The sequence below is a fragment of the Parasteatoda tepidariorum genome, chromosome 3 (assembly GCF_043381705.1).
Source record: "Parasteatoda tepidariorum isolate YZ-2023 chromosome 3, CAS_Ptep_4.0, whole genome shotgun sequence".
NCBI classification, from domain to species: Eukaryota; Metazoa; Arthropoda; class Arachnida; order Araneae; family Theridiidae; genus Parasteatoda; species Parasteatoda tepidariorum.
In genome coordinates, this window is record NC_092206.1 from 29,500,880 (window position 1) to 29,519,902 (window position 19,023).

Below are 19,023 nucleotides of genomic sequence, written 5' to 3' on the forward strand. Positions count from 1 at the left end.
TTCACAAATTCAACTTTAGGAAAAACGGTAGTTTCACTAAATACTTTTTCTTAAAATTTTATTTTTGTATCCCTTTAGATAAGATAAATCCATATTTTTGTGTTGATTTTTTAATTTTTCACAAATTATGTCTAAATTTTCGCAAAATAGGTACCTCTCAGAAAAACCTAGACAGACCCCTGGATATGTCACAGATTTCTGCTATCTAAAAGGAATTTAATATTATTTATCATTCAAATTAATAAATTCAATAGTAGGACTGGGCTATAAATCGATATATCGCGACATATCGATTTAACGTCTATATCGGCAAACCGATACAGCGACTTTCATTCCAAGCGATGCATCAGAAATCTGATTTAAGCCGTCGAGTGAAGAAGACGATATAGCGATACACGCAAGGACTTTCTCTTACGTTCCGATGCCAACTCGCGCTGTGGAAGACGATATTGTTTCGTTATGTTGAGACGGCCTTGACTGATGAGCGGTAGAATCAGAATCACTTTTGAGACCTTATATCGTTATATCACATGTTCGTTTTCGCACCTTCGCGATTTGAAATCGTTTCTTGTAGATTATTTTCAATGGGATTAACTTCGTGATCGCCGTCGTAACCTTGTTCTGAACGCAATCTATTATTGAAAAGAATTTATAAAGAAAAGTTTCTTCATTAATTAGGTAAGTTTTTTATTTATTTTCTGACAAAACTTTTTTTATATTTTTAAATGTGAAAATTATCGGAAATCTAATTTAAGGCACCCATAAGGAATTAAATTACAAAGTAAATAAATTTGTTAGGTTATTTTTTTACTTTCTTTTAATTTATTAAAAACCTTTCGGATAAAACTTCTAATAATTTAATGGGCTTCTATTACTGATTTTAAATTTATAAATCTTGAGTTGTTTTTATTTTTAGAAATAAAGTTAAAACAAAACTTATTTTTTGGACATAAGTCAATAAACTTTATTTGTTCAAAAGAATTTGAAAAGTTTGCGAATTTTATTCATTTTTTTTTTTTTTTTTATCAATTACTACTTCGTTTTATTAGAGAGTAAAATCATTATTTTTTTTTAATTTTCGTTTTATATTATTAGTTAATTAGCTAAATATATTACCGAATATCACAATTCTTTTGTTTTTATTTTTAAGAATTTAATTAAGAAACTTTGCCTTACTTTGTTTTTCGTTCATAATTCGGTCATTATTTAATTTAATTTAATTATTTATATGAAATAATAATAAAAATAGTGTTTAAGAAGCATTTTTTTTCTAAAATTTATTTAGCTCTTTGTTTTAAGCATACAAATAATTTTTTAACGAACTTATTTTTTAAATTTTGTTCCTATGCTGTTAGGTAAATATATTGATAAATTTCACTTTTATTTATTTTTTTATTTTTAAACTAAGAAATCTTTTGTTATTTGCGTGATCATTTTTAGAAAATATAACAAAACTTGTGTTTACTTCTTCATTAAGAATTTGAACATTACGATCGAACTTAATAATTCTGTAATTATTTACGCATAATAGTACAAGCAAATATTGATTTGTTAAAAAAAGTTTTTTTTTTTAAAAAAAAAAAATATTTTTAACACTTTGTTTTAAGTGTATAATGAATTTCTTAACAAACTTTTTTTTTAATTTTTTAAATTTTCTTTCAATAATTTCAGCTAGATATCTTTATAAAATTCCCTTTTTATTTTTAAACTGAGAAATCTTTCAGAGAACGAAAATTTTAAGAAATTATTACAAATCTTATGTTTACTTTTTAGTTTAAAATTCGAACATTTTTAATTTTAAACTTCGGCTTTTAGTCAATCTAACTTTTATTTTAATTAAAATATATTTTGAAATTTTAAAATCAGCTTTTGTTTAATAACAATATTTTTTTTCATTAAGGGTGTTTTAGGGGTTAACTTAAATTAAGACTGCTTATACCTTATAAACGATAAAGAAGTGCAAATATTTCATTCTGTATCTACACACATTTTTTCAATAAATATTTTAAGTAAGATTTGTACATCTTAGTCAATTTATTTAATATCTTTCTTTAGCAAAACATATATATTTTCAAATTTATAAATTGATTTAAATCAATATGCGTATGAAGTCTTGATAGAAATCTGACTTTCTGTGCCTTAAAGTAAATGAATCTTTTTTGAAAATTTAAGCGATACATCGCTATATCGCGATGCAAAACTGACGATATATCACGATATATAATTTCTAATATCGCCCAGTCCTATTCAATAGTTATAGGTAATTCAAAAAATTCTATTCAAGTTCATTTAGTGAATCCTAAAGCTGTAGTTTTTTACCTTAAATTTTTTTTTTATTTCTCTTTATTGACGATTAAAAAAAAAAACATTTTTAAATTCCCTATGTGGGTAATATTTCATATATTGTGTTGTAGTTACATAAGGATGGCAAGTTTCTGCCACTGTGAAAAAACTACCCCAGAAGTAATAGGTTTCTTCTAACCCAAGTGGGACAATTGGAAGAAACTCTTTTTCAAAATAAATATTAAAACAGTTTTTGAAAGTTTATAATTACAGTCTAGTTTAAATAATAGTATTACTTTTCCAAGCTATTTAATATATCATTTTTAAATACGTGAAAACAGAAACAACTCGTGAGACAGGGAAAACTTGAAATTGTTAGTGACTATTATTTTGACTCTAAAAAGCAGAAAATAATCAAAAAAAGAATTTTTTAGCAAAAACCTAGAAAATTTCTAAATTACACCTGTAAATTAAGCTGTCATAGAATTGTCAGTAAGAGTAATCAGTTATTGTGATCTGAGTAAAATAATTCTAACATCCGTTACAAATTTATGTTGTGAAAATTTTCAATTTGAGCGACTTATCCATTCTTGCATCTTTATTCAATGATATATATATACAGGGGTCTCTCCAGACATTTTGTGAAAGATCCGTTTTTTGTAAAATTGTGAAAAAATTCCTAGTAATTTGTGAATATAAAATAAGCATTAAGTCACAGTTTTTCAACCAGGGTCCGCTTTTGTGAAAATCAAGTCCGGTTATTGCAAAAAACTTTTTCAAGGAGTTTTTAAATTGTAAATGGATACAAAATTAGGCTCAACACTATAAAATTATAATAAAAAAAATTTAATTTTCAAAAATAAACAGCAATTGCTGCTACTAAATTAGAGATGCAACATGCAAAGATTTGGCATTTAGCCTATACTGCGCAACACAGAATATTTATTTCGGAGGAATAATGGAAGCAAAATCAACTCACATTTTTAATAATTTCAATTGACGTATTTTAAATAACACAACTTAGTTATGTATCACTTCTAATATGTTACACATTAAGTAAACTTAAACAAGTCTTAAATTTATAATATATTTTTTAAAAAATTGACATAAGTTAATTTTTATTTGCATAATATTTTATTAATAATATATTGCTCAATTATTTATTTACAAAAAAAAATATCATTAAATATTAATAAGAATGTACTCACAATGTTTGTAAAAGTAGAAATATTTTCTTAGAATTCTACATATGGAATTTATAAATTTTTTTTAAACTTCGAAGAGGTTGAGATATATAATGGAAATGAGATCAAACTTATCCTTAGAATTAAAGCAGAAACACATGATTAACAAAATATTAGAGCAATATACGTCGATTGCCAATAGATTTGAAAATATCTATAATAGCTGAACACTCAGCATTAGTCAATTTTTCTGGTCCATTTACAATAATACGCAAATGTCCATCAAGTGTCTCTTATTTCCTCGTTCGCAACTCTGTGCCAACAAGATTCATTTTTCGAAAATAACCTTTCAACCCTAGCTGTTGACGTTGGTATAATAACCGACAATGTCTAAATAGTTTTATTAAATTGGGAAAAGTTTCCCAGGAATGGGATTCTATTTCAGAAGAATTGAATGCATCAAAGGGAGATATGTTCTTCTCAATGCATTTCTTAGCTTCTTCTTTCTTATTACACTTCAGAAATGATTGGGCTGCAGCATTTTTATTCAAGTCATAAGTCACTTTTGCAAGTGACATTTGTGTCTCAAAACTATCTATTTCTTTCATCGCTTTTACGGAATTTATAAATGGTGGTGATATTTTAATAGCACCTTGAAATTTATCAGTGTCTTTATTCCCATAAAAAGACAACAAAGCAGAAAGACAAGTTTTGTCTGGGCTATTTGGAAACTTGAAATTAATGTCCAAATTACTGAACATATCAAACATCAGTTAAAACGTCATTATTCATGGCAAATGCCTCTGAAATCTCCAACATAAAATGATATAAAAAAGCTTTAACAAAATGTTCTATAAAATTTTGGATCCTGTCGGAAACATTTTGATTGTTACCTTTGTAGCAAGTTTTCATACTAAGATCAGTGCACTCATCCGAAAACTTTAAAAGTTCTTCAGCTTTCCCAAAATTTTCGGCATCTTTTAAATTAAGTGAAAGCTCTTCTACTCCTTTTATGATGTACTAATACTTTGACTTTAACAGAACCAAACAAAATTTAACTGTTTTGCAGCCAAATACTCAATAACTTTCCAAAATAGTTAAATATTTCTGACTTAAACATATAATTTATCAAATATAAACGTCAACAAACTTTTCGAAACGCTGTTTCCATTTTAAAATGTTCATTATTTTTTCATTTTTTATCTATTCTGTAGTTGTTTATGAAATGAACGAAAATGCATGTACTAAAAAAAGTGTAATTTATTTAAAAAATTTCATTTATTTTTAATTTATAAACAATTTACTTTTAATCTTCTTTTGTAAGGTACATTGTAAGTTGAATTCATGTGCATATGACATTTAAAATATCGATATAATAGCCTTCATTTGACAGAATGACTGGTTCATATTAAAAACAAAAGTTAACATTATTTTATACAATTCCTAACAGTATTATGAGTCAAAAACCAGAAATGAGTGTCAAAACACATGCAGATATTATTTCACTTCATGGAAGGGCTATTCAAGTAGACAAGTTTCCTCTGAAACTAATGTTTCACAGACACTGTTGTCAGGACTTTGCAAAGAAAGAAACTGGCCAAAATAAGAGTCACCAATGACCAGGGAGATCTAGAATAACGTCCAAACGTGAGGATAAGTTTATCAGCATTTAAAGTAAGTGGCAGCGGACTCGAAGAGCACCAGAAATCCGTCAGGAATTGAATGTTACTAGTGAGAAAAATTTGTCAGTAACTACTGTACAACGTCGACTTCGTGACTTTAAAAGATTGTGTAGCTGTTAGGAAACCTCTTTTGAAAAAACAAAACATAATTGAGCGACGAAAATTAGCTGAACAACATGTTAACTGGTCCTTAGAACAGTAATCTAACGTTTTGTTCACTGGCAAGTCAAAATGTGAATTGTTAATGTTTGGAAGCAAACAAAGGCATTATGTTGCGCGATTAGTAAGTGACAAATCAATGTTTACTACCAACTGTGAAGAATGGTGGAGATTCAGTCAAGGTTTGGGAATGTTTTACCAGTGACAAAGTAGGAGATCTTGTAAGAATAGAGGGAATTATGAATAAAAAATATTATCACAGAAAATTGCAGCATTACGCTTTTTCAACTATACAGAGAATCGTTGTTCAAGGATTTGTTTTTCAGCAAGATAACAATCCGAAACATTCATCAAAATTGTGTAAAAACTACATTGCATCAAAGGAAAAGAAAAAATTACTGAAATACATGGATTGGCCCCCTTAATCCCAAGATATTAATCCTATTGAGCAAATGTGGCTATACATATGTTAGCAAAATGCGATCTACCAATCAAAACAAACCTTGGAAATCTTCACTTATTTGCTGGAACCAGATCTCAACTAGGACATTGCAAAAACTAACAGAAAGAATGCCAATAATATGAGCTGCTGTGATTAACGCAAAAAGAGGATATTTCGAAAAATACAAAATTGGACGAAATTCATAAGTTGTGCATAATTATCAAATTTCCATTGAAATTTTTCTGATATACCTGGAAAAGTCAGAGTATAATAAATTGCTTGAGAAAAGAATAACTGTAATTCTTCAATATTTTATACAAATGAGTATAGTAAAACTTAATTTTATAATTATATAAAGAACTGCTAAAAAGTCTTAATCAAGCTTAATTAATACTACTAAATTATCAAATAGCTTGCTAAAAATGTACTCTACTAAAAATAAATTGAATTTAAATATGAATACTCAAGCAGACTTCTAAATAATATGCAACATATATTTTTAAAAGTCTATAAAAGTATTTATTTGTTTTGCGTAATTTCGAAAATTTTTCAATTTTCTAGTGTTATATAAAATTTTATCTGTTTAAATTTAAGCTATTCTTATAGTTCTTACAAACATTTGCATTGGTCTTTCTTTAGTTTATTCTACTTTCAGTGTCCTGAAAGAAAAGGGTTTCTTCCAGACAAAATGCCAACCCTCGTTTATGTCAAAAATGCTGGATTTTTTTTTCTTCAGTTTCTGTTGGCAGCTATAAAGTAAATACTTTTTCTATCCATAATTTCTATTAACAACTAATTCAAATTTTATTTTTCAGTTGGCAATAATCTAAGGCAAATACTAACAGTATCGCTTACTGATAAGACAGGAACAGATTTTATGTGCTCCATATATTCGCTAAAAGATGAAATGTGTCCTGATATTCATATAGGGGATATTATACGAATACACCACATGCAAGTTAGTAAATATAATTTCAAAACAATCTGTTTAGTTAAGGGCTTATCAATCTTTTTTTTTTTTTCTTTCTTCTTTTGCTTTATCTAAGAATTTTATTTTTGACTTATCTCAGCTTTCAATATCTTCTTGCAGTAATATAATATTCTAAATGCACCACCAGCTGTACATGGTTTCATTTATTTAAAATTTGTTTCACATTTGATTTTTTTTTTAATTGGACAAATTTTATCTTTTTTTAAATAACATTACTTAAGTATTTTTAAGATATTTTTATCATGAATTAATTTACTTTTTAGATATATTTAATATTTTATGAAAGATATTTGTTTCAATTTTCAAGGTTTCTAAAGATCGATCAAAGCTGAAAGGAAAATGTCCATCTTTCAAGTTCATTTTAGTCTTCAGTAAACAAAATGAGGGCCAAAAGCCACGAACAGTTGCAAAACCGTTAACTTTTACAGATGAAGATGCAGCACGGGTAAAATATTATGACCATTTTAATTGCCGGCTTTTTATTTAAAATATTCTAAAATTGTGTATAAAAATAAATTTGTGAACTCTTAACTCATTATGCTATATTGTAAAGTCAATACACAGGGCTTTTTTACACCTAAGGTTGTAAGTAACAGAAAGAATATCCACTTGATTTAAACAAATATGCACTGTAAAGTTTTCCGTGGCTGTGATTTTCATGTATTGATAAGTCATCAATGAGTTGAAAGTATGATTTCTTCTTTTTTTAGATATGAACCATGACAAGTCTTTTTTTTTTCCCCTCTACTTTCTCAGAATAATTATATGAAATTTAGAAATATAAATCCTCTTCTTTTTATTTTATTTTTTGCTAGAATTTTTTTCCTCTCGTATATTACTTCTATTAATTATGAAGTTTGATGCAATTTGAATAAAATTTAGTTACTTTCTTTAATTAAGTCATTTTAAACATTCTTTTATTCCTTCTGATTACTTTTGTAAAATCAGATGTTTGTTCGTTAATCATTTTTGCAATTAAGATTATTTTCTCCTTTTCTATTGTTTTATTGCTTATAATTATTTCTCTCATTTTTTTAAAGGTGAAAAATTTATTTGAATGGTATGATAAGAAAAATCCACCAAAATTAATTAGTGAAGTAAAAGGGGGTGACTTTGTAAATATTATTTGTCAAGTAAGTCAAATTTTCTCTGTTATTTTCAATTTCTTTTTTTTTATTATTATTCATGAATGGCAAAAAGAACAGCAGTTGAGAAAACTGAAATAAAAGACGCAGCACGCAAAGCAATTTAGTAATGTGAAGTGTGGTGCAAAGGTGGGAATAAAAATTCAATAGCTAGCTCACTTTTTACTTTATTTTAAACAACGTGACTATATTTGAGCACGCTGCACATTCACAGACATAAGGAAAAAAAATACGGAGCTCTGCATGGCAGGCTTTCTACCGTTCGTTCACACTCTCTCACTGTCTCTGAGTTTTTATCCAGTTTCTCGCTAGGGGGCATTGCTAGTTCTAGTTTCTCCACGGACTCCCCCTCTGGCTCTGATGGCGTCTCGAGGAGGAGCCGGGATTTCTTTCCTGGGACGTCCCCTTCTTTTTATAGGAGCGACACGTCCTCCAGTGTCTCTTTTCACTTCAGGTTCCATATAAGGTGTTAAAGATGACATGTGATAAGTTCCCAGAGTTTGGTCTGGACTGGCCGGGTCGGCAATCTCATAAGTTGTTGGGGATCGGTTAGTTAGAACTACATAAGGTCCTTCTCTTCTAGGCATAAATTTTCTACTTTTCTTATTTTTACTAATTGGGTGGATGTTTACCCAAACTTTGTCATCAGGTTTGAAGTATAGTTGACGACGATCAAAATTTGCTTTCGTTGATCCTGTTTGCATTTGACTCGTTCTTTGATCTGGGCTGTTAGACTAGCAAACCTTTTTTTAGGTATGGTGTTATCTCTGGCACAAAGTTACCATTTTCAATGACAGCTCTAACATCATGATTAACGTCATCTGTGGTTCGGAGTTCCCTTCCAAACTGTAAATAGGTGGCAGTGTGCCCTGTTGTGTTCATGGCAAAACGTATCATGGCTAGTTTTTCTTCCCACGTATCATGTGAGTCACCAACAAGAATGGCTAGTCTCGGTTTGAGATCTCTATTTTTCCTTTCAGAAGGATTTGCTCGAGGGTGATATACAGGTGCCAGGTCTTGCTTAATATCAAGTAAATCGCAAGTTTGTTGCATAACAGCACTAACAAATTGCATACCGTTATCGCTGATCAACCTCCTGGATAAACCATAACGTAAAAAAACTTCTATCAATGTTTTAGCACAATTTGCTGCTGTGGCTTCCTGTAGAACAAAGAGTTCCACCCATTTTGTACTGGTATCTTCAATTAAAAAGATCCATCTTTTCCCTGTAGGAGTTTCTGGAAGTGGGCCAAAAAGATCGATTGCCAGAGTCTCAATCCTTTGAGCGTAAATCGGTGTTCAAAGTAATCCAGCTGGTTTCTGGTTCGTAGGTTTGTTTCGATTGCATTCTGCACAGGTTTTGATGTAATCAGAGATGTACTGTCTCATTCCAGAAATAGTATCTGGAAGTGATCTTGTTATAAGTGCGTTCTACACCATAATGGCCATCTGTTGGAGAGTCATGGTACTCCTGCAATACTCTATGGGAACTACGAGTTGAGCATCGTCTGACTCAGTTTCAGGCGAATAGCTGTATAGGATACCCTCATTCATTATGTATCCTTGGCTGATAAAGTTGGCAAAATTTTCCTCTTTTTCATTACTTTCAAGAGAGTCAATAATTTTCTTTAGTTCTGCATCTGCCAGTTGCTCTTTTCGAATATCGCTAGACTTTCTGGTAGGCATATTGATAGATACAGCTTGCATTTCACAGTTAAGATCTTCATATGGATACGAGGGTTGTAAATTAAGTAATGGCAACATAGGTATAAATCAATTTTTAATGAACTTTCGAGTACAATTGTATTACATTCCTGCTATGTAATCACCAGCAAAGCTTATAACCTTTTGCCAAATGTCCGGAAGTCGTTGTGGACAAGTAGCAAGGTGTTGATGTGAGCGCCCTACTGCTGAGAGTACTGATGAAACGTCATGAAATCGGTGACCTAGGAGGGGTTCCTTCAACTTCGGAATCAGATCAAAGTCACAAGGACTCATGACTGGTGAGTCGGGAGGGTGTTCCAGGATTTCACACTGCCACCGTCTCAATAGGAGAGTGACTTTGTTTGCGACATGGCAATGAGCGTTGTTGTGCAATCCGATAGGAAGATTGTTGTGCAATAAACGTGGACGTTTGCACCGCATAGCCGGACGCAGATGGTGCTGTAGAAATCGGCAATAGTAATCTGCTTTGACAGTTTGTCCTTCAAGTACAGCATGTGTAAGAGTCACACCGTCCCAGTCTTTAGAGCGATGGAAATGAAACTCCTCATTTTAACGCCACACAACAACTACCCTTCTAAGCAGATCAACTGTTTTTTGCACTCTACACATCAACAACAACGCCACCTCACCCCTCCCATATCCTATTTACACATTCCCGCCCTTCTGTGAGTTTCAAGGTTAAGTTGCCACTATTTAATTTACAACCTCGTATATCGACCTAGAGAGCAGGTCAGCAACTACATTAGTTTTTCCTGGAGTATATACAATCTTTGGATTGAAGGATTGTATTTTTAAAACCCATCTTGCTGAGTGTCCAGATGGTGTCTTAATGCTCAGAAGCCATTTAAGTAGTTGATGGTCTGAAGCAATAATAATCTCTTGGTGTTCGTTGTAATCTCGAAACTTTTCTAATGCCCAAACTACAGCCAAGGCTTCACGTTCAGTTGTTGAATAGTTGCGCTCTGCTGGGATCAGCAGACGACAGGCATACTCGATAGCATGCTCTTCTGAACCATTTCCTTGGAAAAGGACTGCACCGAGGGCGTAGTTACTTGCATCTATGCGTATTATAAAAGGCTTAGATCCACCAGGTTGCTTTAAAATAGAAGCTGTTGTTAAGCGTTCTTTTAAAATTTCAAAAGCTTCTTCTTGCTCAGGTCCCCAGGACCACTCTATTATTTTCTTAGTTAGATTACTAAGCGGTCGTGCTATATCTGCAAAGTTTGGAACATATCTTCTGAACCAAGAGCAAGTTTGCAAGAAAGACAAGAGTTCTTTCACATTAGTTGGAACTGGAATTCTTTAGTTGGCAGCAATTTTCTCAGCATCGGCTTCAATTCCATCTCTCAAAATCCAGAAGCCTAGGTATTTTACTTTATCACAAGAAAAATGACATTTTTCTCTATTTGCATGAAGTTTGAATAAAGAAAGTCTTTCAAAAACAGTTTTCAAGTCTTTCATGTGTTTTTCAAATGTTTCTGATAAGAGGAAAATGTCATCCAGGTATGAGAGTGCAAAAACATCTTTGAGGCCACTTAGGAATTTGTTTATTAATCTCTGAAAGGTAGCCAGTGCATTTCTCAAACCAAAAGGCATGCGCTTAAAACGATATATGCCGAATGGACAAATAAAAGCCAGATTGTAAGTCTATTGTTGACATATATGATGTTGGCGTAGCTTCATTTAAAAGATCTATCATGCGTGGTAATGGGTAAATGTCCGGTTTTGTTACAGCATTGAGGCCTCTGTAGTCAATGCATAATCTGTTTTTCCCGCTGGGTTTAGCAACAAGCACTACCGGAGCAGCATAAGGGGATTCACATTCTTCAATAATGTTCTTTTCTAAAAGTTCCTCAATTTGTTCTTTCAAAATTTCTTTTTTGGCTGGCGACATACGATATGGAGGAACAGATACAGGAGAATTGTTTACAGTATCTATTCTGTGCTTCAAGAAAGGAGTAGGCTCTCCCCCTGGTTCAAAGCAGGTTTTATGTTCTTGAAGTAAGCAATTCAATTTTTCTCGTTGTTCCTGGGTCAGATGTTTCCCTTCATCATCTCTCAAGTAGACATTAGTGGCAGGTTCAGGTACGATTGTCGATTCAAAAGTTTTTGGAGTTTCTTTCTTTTCAACAGGCTTCACGTAGAAAAAATATTGTTTTTGCGGATCTTCACTGAAGTGCCAAGTTCCTTTTTGAACATCAAACACAATACCAGCTGCATGGAGAAAATCTCTTCCTAATAGTGTATTGTTGCCTTTAGCATCGGGCAGAACGAGAAGTTCAGTAGATACTGTCTTACCTTCTATGCACAGGTTGGCGACAGTTTTCAGAGCAACTATCGTGGAGTTTTCCATCAGCGAGAGTCAAGGAAATCTTCTTGTCCTCAAAAACAACTATGTGATTTCGTAAAAAGTCATATAACTTTTCTCCTGCTATAGAGTGTGAAGCACCTGTATCGGCACATACAGCAATCCTTTCTCTAAAAGGTTCGAAAATTATTAAACTCAAGAGATTAAAAATTTTTCCATTTGTAAATAAGTTCATGCAATTAACATTAGTATCTTCAGGTTTAGCTCTTGTACAAGTAGGGCACTTTGATTTCACTACTCTTGGCATTCCACATCCAAAGCATTGAAGTGGCATTCTTCCTTCGAATCTGGAAGCAGAATTTCGAGATACTGGCGTCCTTGATTGGCGACTTTGAACATTTTCACGTCTGGTTACTTCAGAACTCAACTTTCTATCTGAAGTGGTTTTTCTATTTTCTTCTCTAGGATATGCTTTCTTTTGACTCGGAGTCACTTGTTTCTTTACTACATGACGTATATTCTCGTACGTGTCCAATTTTTCGGCTAATTCTAAAGGATTGACCCAATCTGCCCATGAATCGATTAAATGTTCCTTGATATCTGGAGTTTTCCTTTTAATCTGATCAGCAATTATTTAATTTTTGAGTTGGTCGAATGAAGTAATATTCAGTTCCTTTGTCCATCCTTCGAAATAAGAAGCCAGTTCGAAGAAGTAATCCCTCCATGTCGTAGGGTAAACCAACCAGTGAAGGAACATTTCATATATATTGATTAAAAATAAGAATTTGAAAGTTTTTCTTTAGATTGATTGGTAACAATAGCTTACTGCCAAACAATAGGAAGTCATCTAGCAATGTTTTGGATTACCTGGTCACCTAGACTTCTCTGGAAAAATTTTTGAATTTGTTATTATCTCTGTAACACCTTGTTTCTTTAAAAAAAAATTATAAGGTGAGTGTTTGTATTTATATGTTTGAAGTGGAATTAATTTCATGTAATAGTTTTATTTTTCTCACTGTGAAAAAGAGAATTTAAAATATAGTTACGTTTTATTATTTTTTTTAAGCATCATAGCATTATAAAGTACTGAGATAAGGGGTGTTTATTCACTGGATCACCAAACGATGAAAAACCAGTGAAGGAACAAGTGTTCCTTTACTGTTTTTTTTCTAAGTTAATGAAAATAAAAGATAAACTTTAATTTTCTTGTACCTTAAGTGGTGTTCCACATCAAAAGTATGTTAAAAATACAAAAAACTTCTAACCAGTGAGGGAACAGGTATGTTCCTTTACTGGGCATAGATTTCCCAGTGAATAAACAGTATGTGTTAATATGTTGACACTTTAATTTTCAATTCATGATTACAAAAAAAATTAACATTTTCCAAGTATTTATGTTATAATTTCAAGAATAGGTTTGTTTTTAAATATTTGTATAGCTTATAAATTCATAAAGAGCATTAAAAATAACCAAAATTAAGTGTTCCTTTACTGGGTGTTCATTCACTGGTAAGAGCTGTTCCTTCACTTGGTCTTCTTACTACTTGTTATTTGAACCTCCAATACTTTAAAGCAATATTATGTAAGTTCTCTACAATTTTTTTACATAATTTGCAATTAGTAACAATTATGTTGACACTGTCATTTAACTAAAATTATGAATTTTGAAATTAATATTATTTTTAGAAAGGCAAGCGAAGCTTAAGTGTTCCGTTACTGGTTAGTTTGCCCTATCAGGACTCTTTCTATGTTGGGAGAATAGTTGTCGAAATTTATCAGCAGTCTTTCTGCTTCAACTTCTTTCTCTCTAGCTATTCTTTCATCCTCAGCTTTTTGTTCTTCTTTGAGGTGAATTTCAATAATAATAGTGAGCATATTTTTCACTAGCTCTTCATCATAATTCTCACTTTTAAGAATTAGTTCTCGAACATGAATAACTTTAAAGTTATCGAACACAGTCAGACCAAGCTCTGAGGCAAGAAGTCGCAAGTCTTCTTTTTTTCCTTTTCCAAGAAATGCCATTTCTGGAGATGATTTGAAACCAAAGAAAGGGGTTCGTTTGGAGGAAAAATGTTAAGTAAAATTGCTCGATGTCATGCAATATTTATTAATTTTTTTTTTTAACTGGTCGATTCTTAAATTGTTCAAACCTAATTTAACAGTCTTAGTTTATAAATAATGAATTATAACGAAACTCACCACCTTTAAATTTTTTCTTTTTACAAATATGAATTCTAAACAATTAGAACCATAAAAAATTTTTAAAATCAATATTAACAATAATGATATAAATTCTATAAACACTAATGATTTTTTTTAAAACACTCAGTTATTTATAAGCTTGGTGAAAACACTTATAAAAACAATGAATATAATTAAAATTCACTACATCTTATCACACAAAACCTTGTTGAGAATTGTATTACCATAAAATTGAAACTTTAAACACTTTAAATTTGCAATAAAAATATTCAATATTTTTCAGAAAACAGATTCAGCCATTAATAAGTAAATTTCAAATAAATGAAAATAATTTGCTTTTTCATTCAAATGCCATATCTTTTCACCATAAAAAAAAATTATTTTCTTAACTAATATTCTGAATATTTACTAAATCGTTAGTATCATTAATATCACATAAAACATAATTATGAAAGCAAAAAAACAAATATTACTCATAAAGCAATTCTTCACAACTTTACTTTGACCCTTTTCTTTTTTTCATTGATCATATAACAGAATGCTAAATATAAAATCAGAAAACTGATACATAATTAAATATTCCATAAACCTTAAGTAGATGATTTCATTTAAACATCTACCATCATTAAAAACAGTCATACAATATTTCAGAATTACTACTTCCAAAGTCATAAATAACTCTTTAAAGTATAAACATTTCCTCAACTAAGAAACGAATTAATCAATTACTTCCGTTTTCGGGAAATGAGTTTCACTTTGTATGCTTAACTTTCTTTTTAAAATCTTTAAAAAGCAATAGATTTTGGAATAAACTGCAACTTTATGTTTTTATACAGATATAAACACAATAAATATATATCTTCATTGATTAAAAATAAATTTTCTTAAGATTAGGTTAATCTTTATACATATAAACATAATAAATTGATCAGGTTGATCAAAATGTTTTGAAATGACCAGGGCGGTCTCTGAGCAAACGATAATATTAAAAGTTTTTACCGGGATGGTTAAAATCTATATTTATTTATGGTCAGGATTGATCGAATTTATATTTAGTAAGCTAAATATAAAAACTACTTATCGTCTTGGATTGACGCATCTATTCATCGGGCCACCCGTTGGGTTGCCACTTTGTGAAGTGTGGTGCAAAGGGGGGAATAAAAATTCAATAGCTAGCTCACTTTTTACTTTATTTTAAACAACATGATTATATTTGAGCACACAGCACATTCACAGGCATAACATATATGAAGAAGGAGAAAAATAAGGAGCTCTGCATGGTAGGCTTTCTACCGTTCATTCACACTCTCTCACTGTCTCTGAGTTTTTATCCAGTTTCTCGCTAGGGGGCATTGCTAGTTTCAGTGTCTCCACAGTAATATATTTTAAATATGTATAATAATTAAAAAGCAATAATCCATTGAGTTGTCAACATAAATAATCACTTTGTAGTAAAGCTAACCCTTTATCAAAAGAATTTTAATTTACTTAGTAACAAAAAAAAAACAACTTCAAAATACATTATTCTAAAAAGGCAATAATGATTATAAAAAATAAGTTTTAATTTATTATCTGGCATTTATAATGAACATTTTACACATTACAATAATAATCATTACACAAAATGTAATATTTGAAATTTTTTTTATTCAAGACATGTGTATTTTTCACAGCAGTACAAACCATTATTTAAACTTTTCGAAGCTGAAAAGGTACAAAACCCTACTTTGAATCTATAATAAATCTAATAGTTGCTCTGATATTTGGTTTCTCCTCAAAAATATTTTGTCCTGGTTTGTCAATATTTAAGAAAAAAAAAAAAAAAAATTTTTTATTCCTATTATTTATAAAAGTCTGTATGTAATATTCCTAAATTTTTTCTGTTCCCCTATCACTTTAAATATTTCATTATTTAAACAGTTTTAAATAAGCCCTAAATTTTATTTTTATACACTTTATTATTCATTTCATCCGAGTATTATGGTTTAAAATAGTTTTTTGCATTATTACCTCCTATAGTTGCTTTTCTTTTTTATATCAGGTGATAGGTGTTTATAAAGCAAAATATTCAGACACTGTTATTTTGAAAATCTGGGATGGAACTAAGTCTAATGAGTAAGTTCTTCCTTGCTGTAAAAATGTCTCTTAAGTTTTGTAATGCGCCGTGAAGTCAAAATCTAAATGCATCTTTTCCCTTAAAATATATATATAAATAGTCTTTAAAATTGTATTTATTATTTCTTTGAAGTTCCTAACTATCCATTTTTTCCTAATTATTCAGTCTAACCTGTTTATATTATCTTGTTTTAACAGTCTCGTCACAAATGTTATTCTTACAATGTTAATAATACCCATTTAGATTGTTTTTTACGTACTATCAAATTCTGTTTATTGTGCAAAAATTTTACCAACTTTTAAAAAAGTATATTTTATTTTATAACTGGTGTTAAAAAGCCCACCCAATTCTAAGTTTGCTTCTACTAATGCTAACTTGTAATTTTGAACCCAACCCAGAACACAAGAGAATTTTTGCATCAAACTTTATTATAAACTAGCCTTCTTGGAGAATTATATAATTGAACTAACCCACATTTGCCTTACACGGGGAGGAAAACCTGTCACGGTTATACAAAAGCAAGGGGATTCCATTATCGTCCTACCACTGGGGAAATTTTGCGTCAGCACCATGGTCAGTGTGAGCCAGGTGCAGAACTCATATTGACCAGCCATTGCTGTGATTTAAACCTCATTGGTGAGTGCTCTATTCTCTGAGCAAACATGGCTAAAAAAACTGTTAATGTTATTTCATTTTGAGAAGAAAGACAGTGCTGATATACAGTAGGAAACCGATTATCCGGAACGTTCGGGACCATCGCTATTCCTTATAACTGATTTTTCCGGTTTTCTGAATCGCTACAAAAAGCCGTTTTTTTTTATTGTTAAACCCAAATAAAAAAAAATTGGGAAATAATCTTAAAAATAAGAAAAAACGATGAAGTAATACACTAATGATTATTTCCAAAATGATGGTAAGGTAAACATCTTTAAAAAAAGAAAGAAAAATCGTAAAATCTTACGAGGAAAAAAATTTTTTTTTTTAAATGGTGAAACATTTATCGAATTTTGTTCCAGTTTTTTGATTTCCGGATAACGGGTTCTGTACTGTGCTAATAATGAAGAAGGAAAGCAGAATTTTGTACAGTTTAGGAAGAACATCTAAATCAGCTCATTTGATGCTTATGCATCATTTTATGAAAATGTTGTAATTTGTGGTGCTGTTGATTAAGGAAATGGTTGCAAAAACTGGAAAAGTTTGAAATGATACCAATGAAAATGGTGAAATGGAACACCAGCTAGTGACAACATTTGTAAAAGGCCTCAAAGCCTTTGAAACAACAATAACATTCTGCATTCATGGAAACTTACACAAAAGGAACAGCAATATGTTACAAATGTTTACAATTTTAGTTTATGCTAAAAAAAGGTGCTTAAACCATATTTTCCAAATATTTTAAATAATCATCTTTCTTTTATATCTTAAGTATTTTAGCATTAAATACATAATTTTTTTAATTGAGATTTTTTATACTTTATTTTAAATTTAATAATTTTTAAGTGTATTACATCTATCAAGCAATTTTTATTTTTATGTAACATTACATTTCATCAGCTTTTAATGTATTTTATGAGTGAGCATGTTTATTAAAAGGACCAGTGATATTATGTATGATTTTAACTTGCATTAATATAATTTTTCACTATTTATCTCTTGAAAAAATTATTTTAGGATTGAAAGTTCACATTGTGGTTTGAGAGACGAAAAACTAGATGAGAAACTTTTTCTGATTGCTAAGAGTTATTGTGCTGTTTTCCACGTTTTTGGTCATCGTCATTGTACAATGGCTGCGGAGTTAAAGGTTTGTTTCAATTTTCACTCAAAATATTTTAAGGTAATGAATTAATTTTATAATAGAAATTTAAAAACTTTTTTTTTTTAAATGAGATGAAAAAGTAATCTATATTTTGAAGGCTGAAATGAATTCAGTTTTTATATCTATAGGTAAGTTAATTATTCCTTTGTGTAATATGAACATTACCTAATTTATATTAAATATTGGAATTAAAAAAATTATACATAAATTTATCTAAAGATAATTTATATTTTTGAGTTTAAAATATTTGAAGTTCTACATATTTTGTTTTTAATTTAATTAAAGTTTAGCAATTTTTAAACTTACTTTAAGACAATTTTCTTTCACTGTTTTTAAATAATTTAATTTAAAATAAATTCATGAACTGCATTTATTTCATACATGTTTTAAATAATATTTTTTAAAATTTTAATTTTATTTAAAATTGTGGGAAGATTTAAATATTTTGGTGCCTTTAATTAGAGCCTCTTAATTTTACAATTTTAGCATTATGATTTTTGTTTATTTAAATTAGTTAGAAAAAATATATAAAACTTATGTTAAATATTTTTTCCCAAAGTTTTCCTGGAAGGTGGGATGCCACACGCTAACTATTCAAGGGCTGCAGTTTGACCTCAGGCCACATGTTTTGTACCCCTACTTTATGCTAATTAACAAACTGTTCCTTATTTTTTTTTATGATTTTATCCTAACTTATAATATATTTTTAAAAAGGCTGCATTTCATAGTTTTCTACATGCCTTAAAATCTTACTGGTTTCTTAATTCTTTTCACTTACTCAATTCTTAAAATTTTCTTATTTCTGGATTCTGCAGAATATCTTCTATTGTGAAAAGTTTTGATTACATGATGTTAAAACATCAGAATTTTTATTTTCTTTTGAGAGAAAATCCTGTTTTAAATGCTTATTTTTGCTGTTTCGAGTGCTACTACCTTAATTATTTCTTGTTTAAAGGATAAAAACTAAAGT

The 19,023-nt window shown here is 30.1% G+C and overlaps 1 protein-coding gene across 1 annotated transcript in view; it reads left to right on the forward strand.

The window, feature by feature from the left end:
• Nucleotides 1-18,083, forward strand: part of LOC107444886 (uncharacterized) — a 30,422-nt gene extending 12,339 nt beyond the window's left edge. Inside the window, exons 5-9 of the mRNA XM_043056244.2 lie at nt 6,566-6,708; nt 7,049-7,186; nt 7,782-7,874; nt 16,163-16,236; nt 17,909-18,083. Coding sequence (XP_042912178.1) covers nt 6,566-6,708; nt 7,049-7,186; nt 7,782-7,874; nt 16,163-16,236; nt 17,909-18,083 — 623 coding nt within the window. The remainder of the gene's footprint in view (nt 1-6,565; nt 6,709-7,048; nt 7,187-7,781; nt 7,875-16,162; nt 16,237-17,908) is intronic.
• Nucleotides 18,084-19,023: the final 940 nt, after the last annotated feature.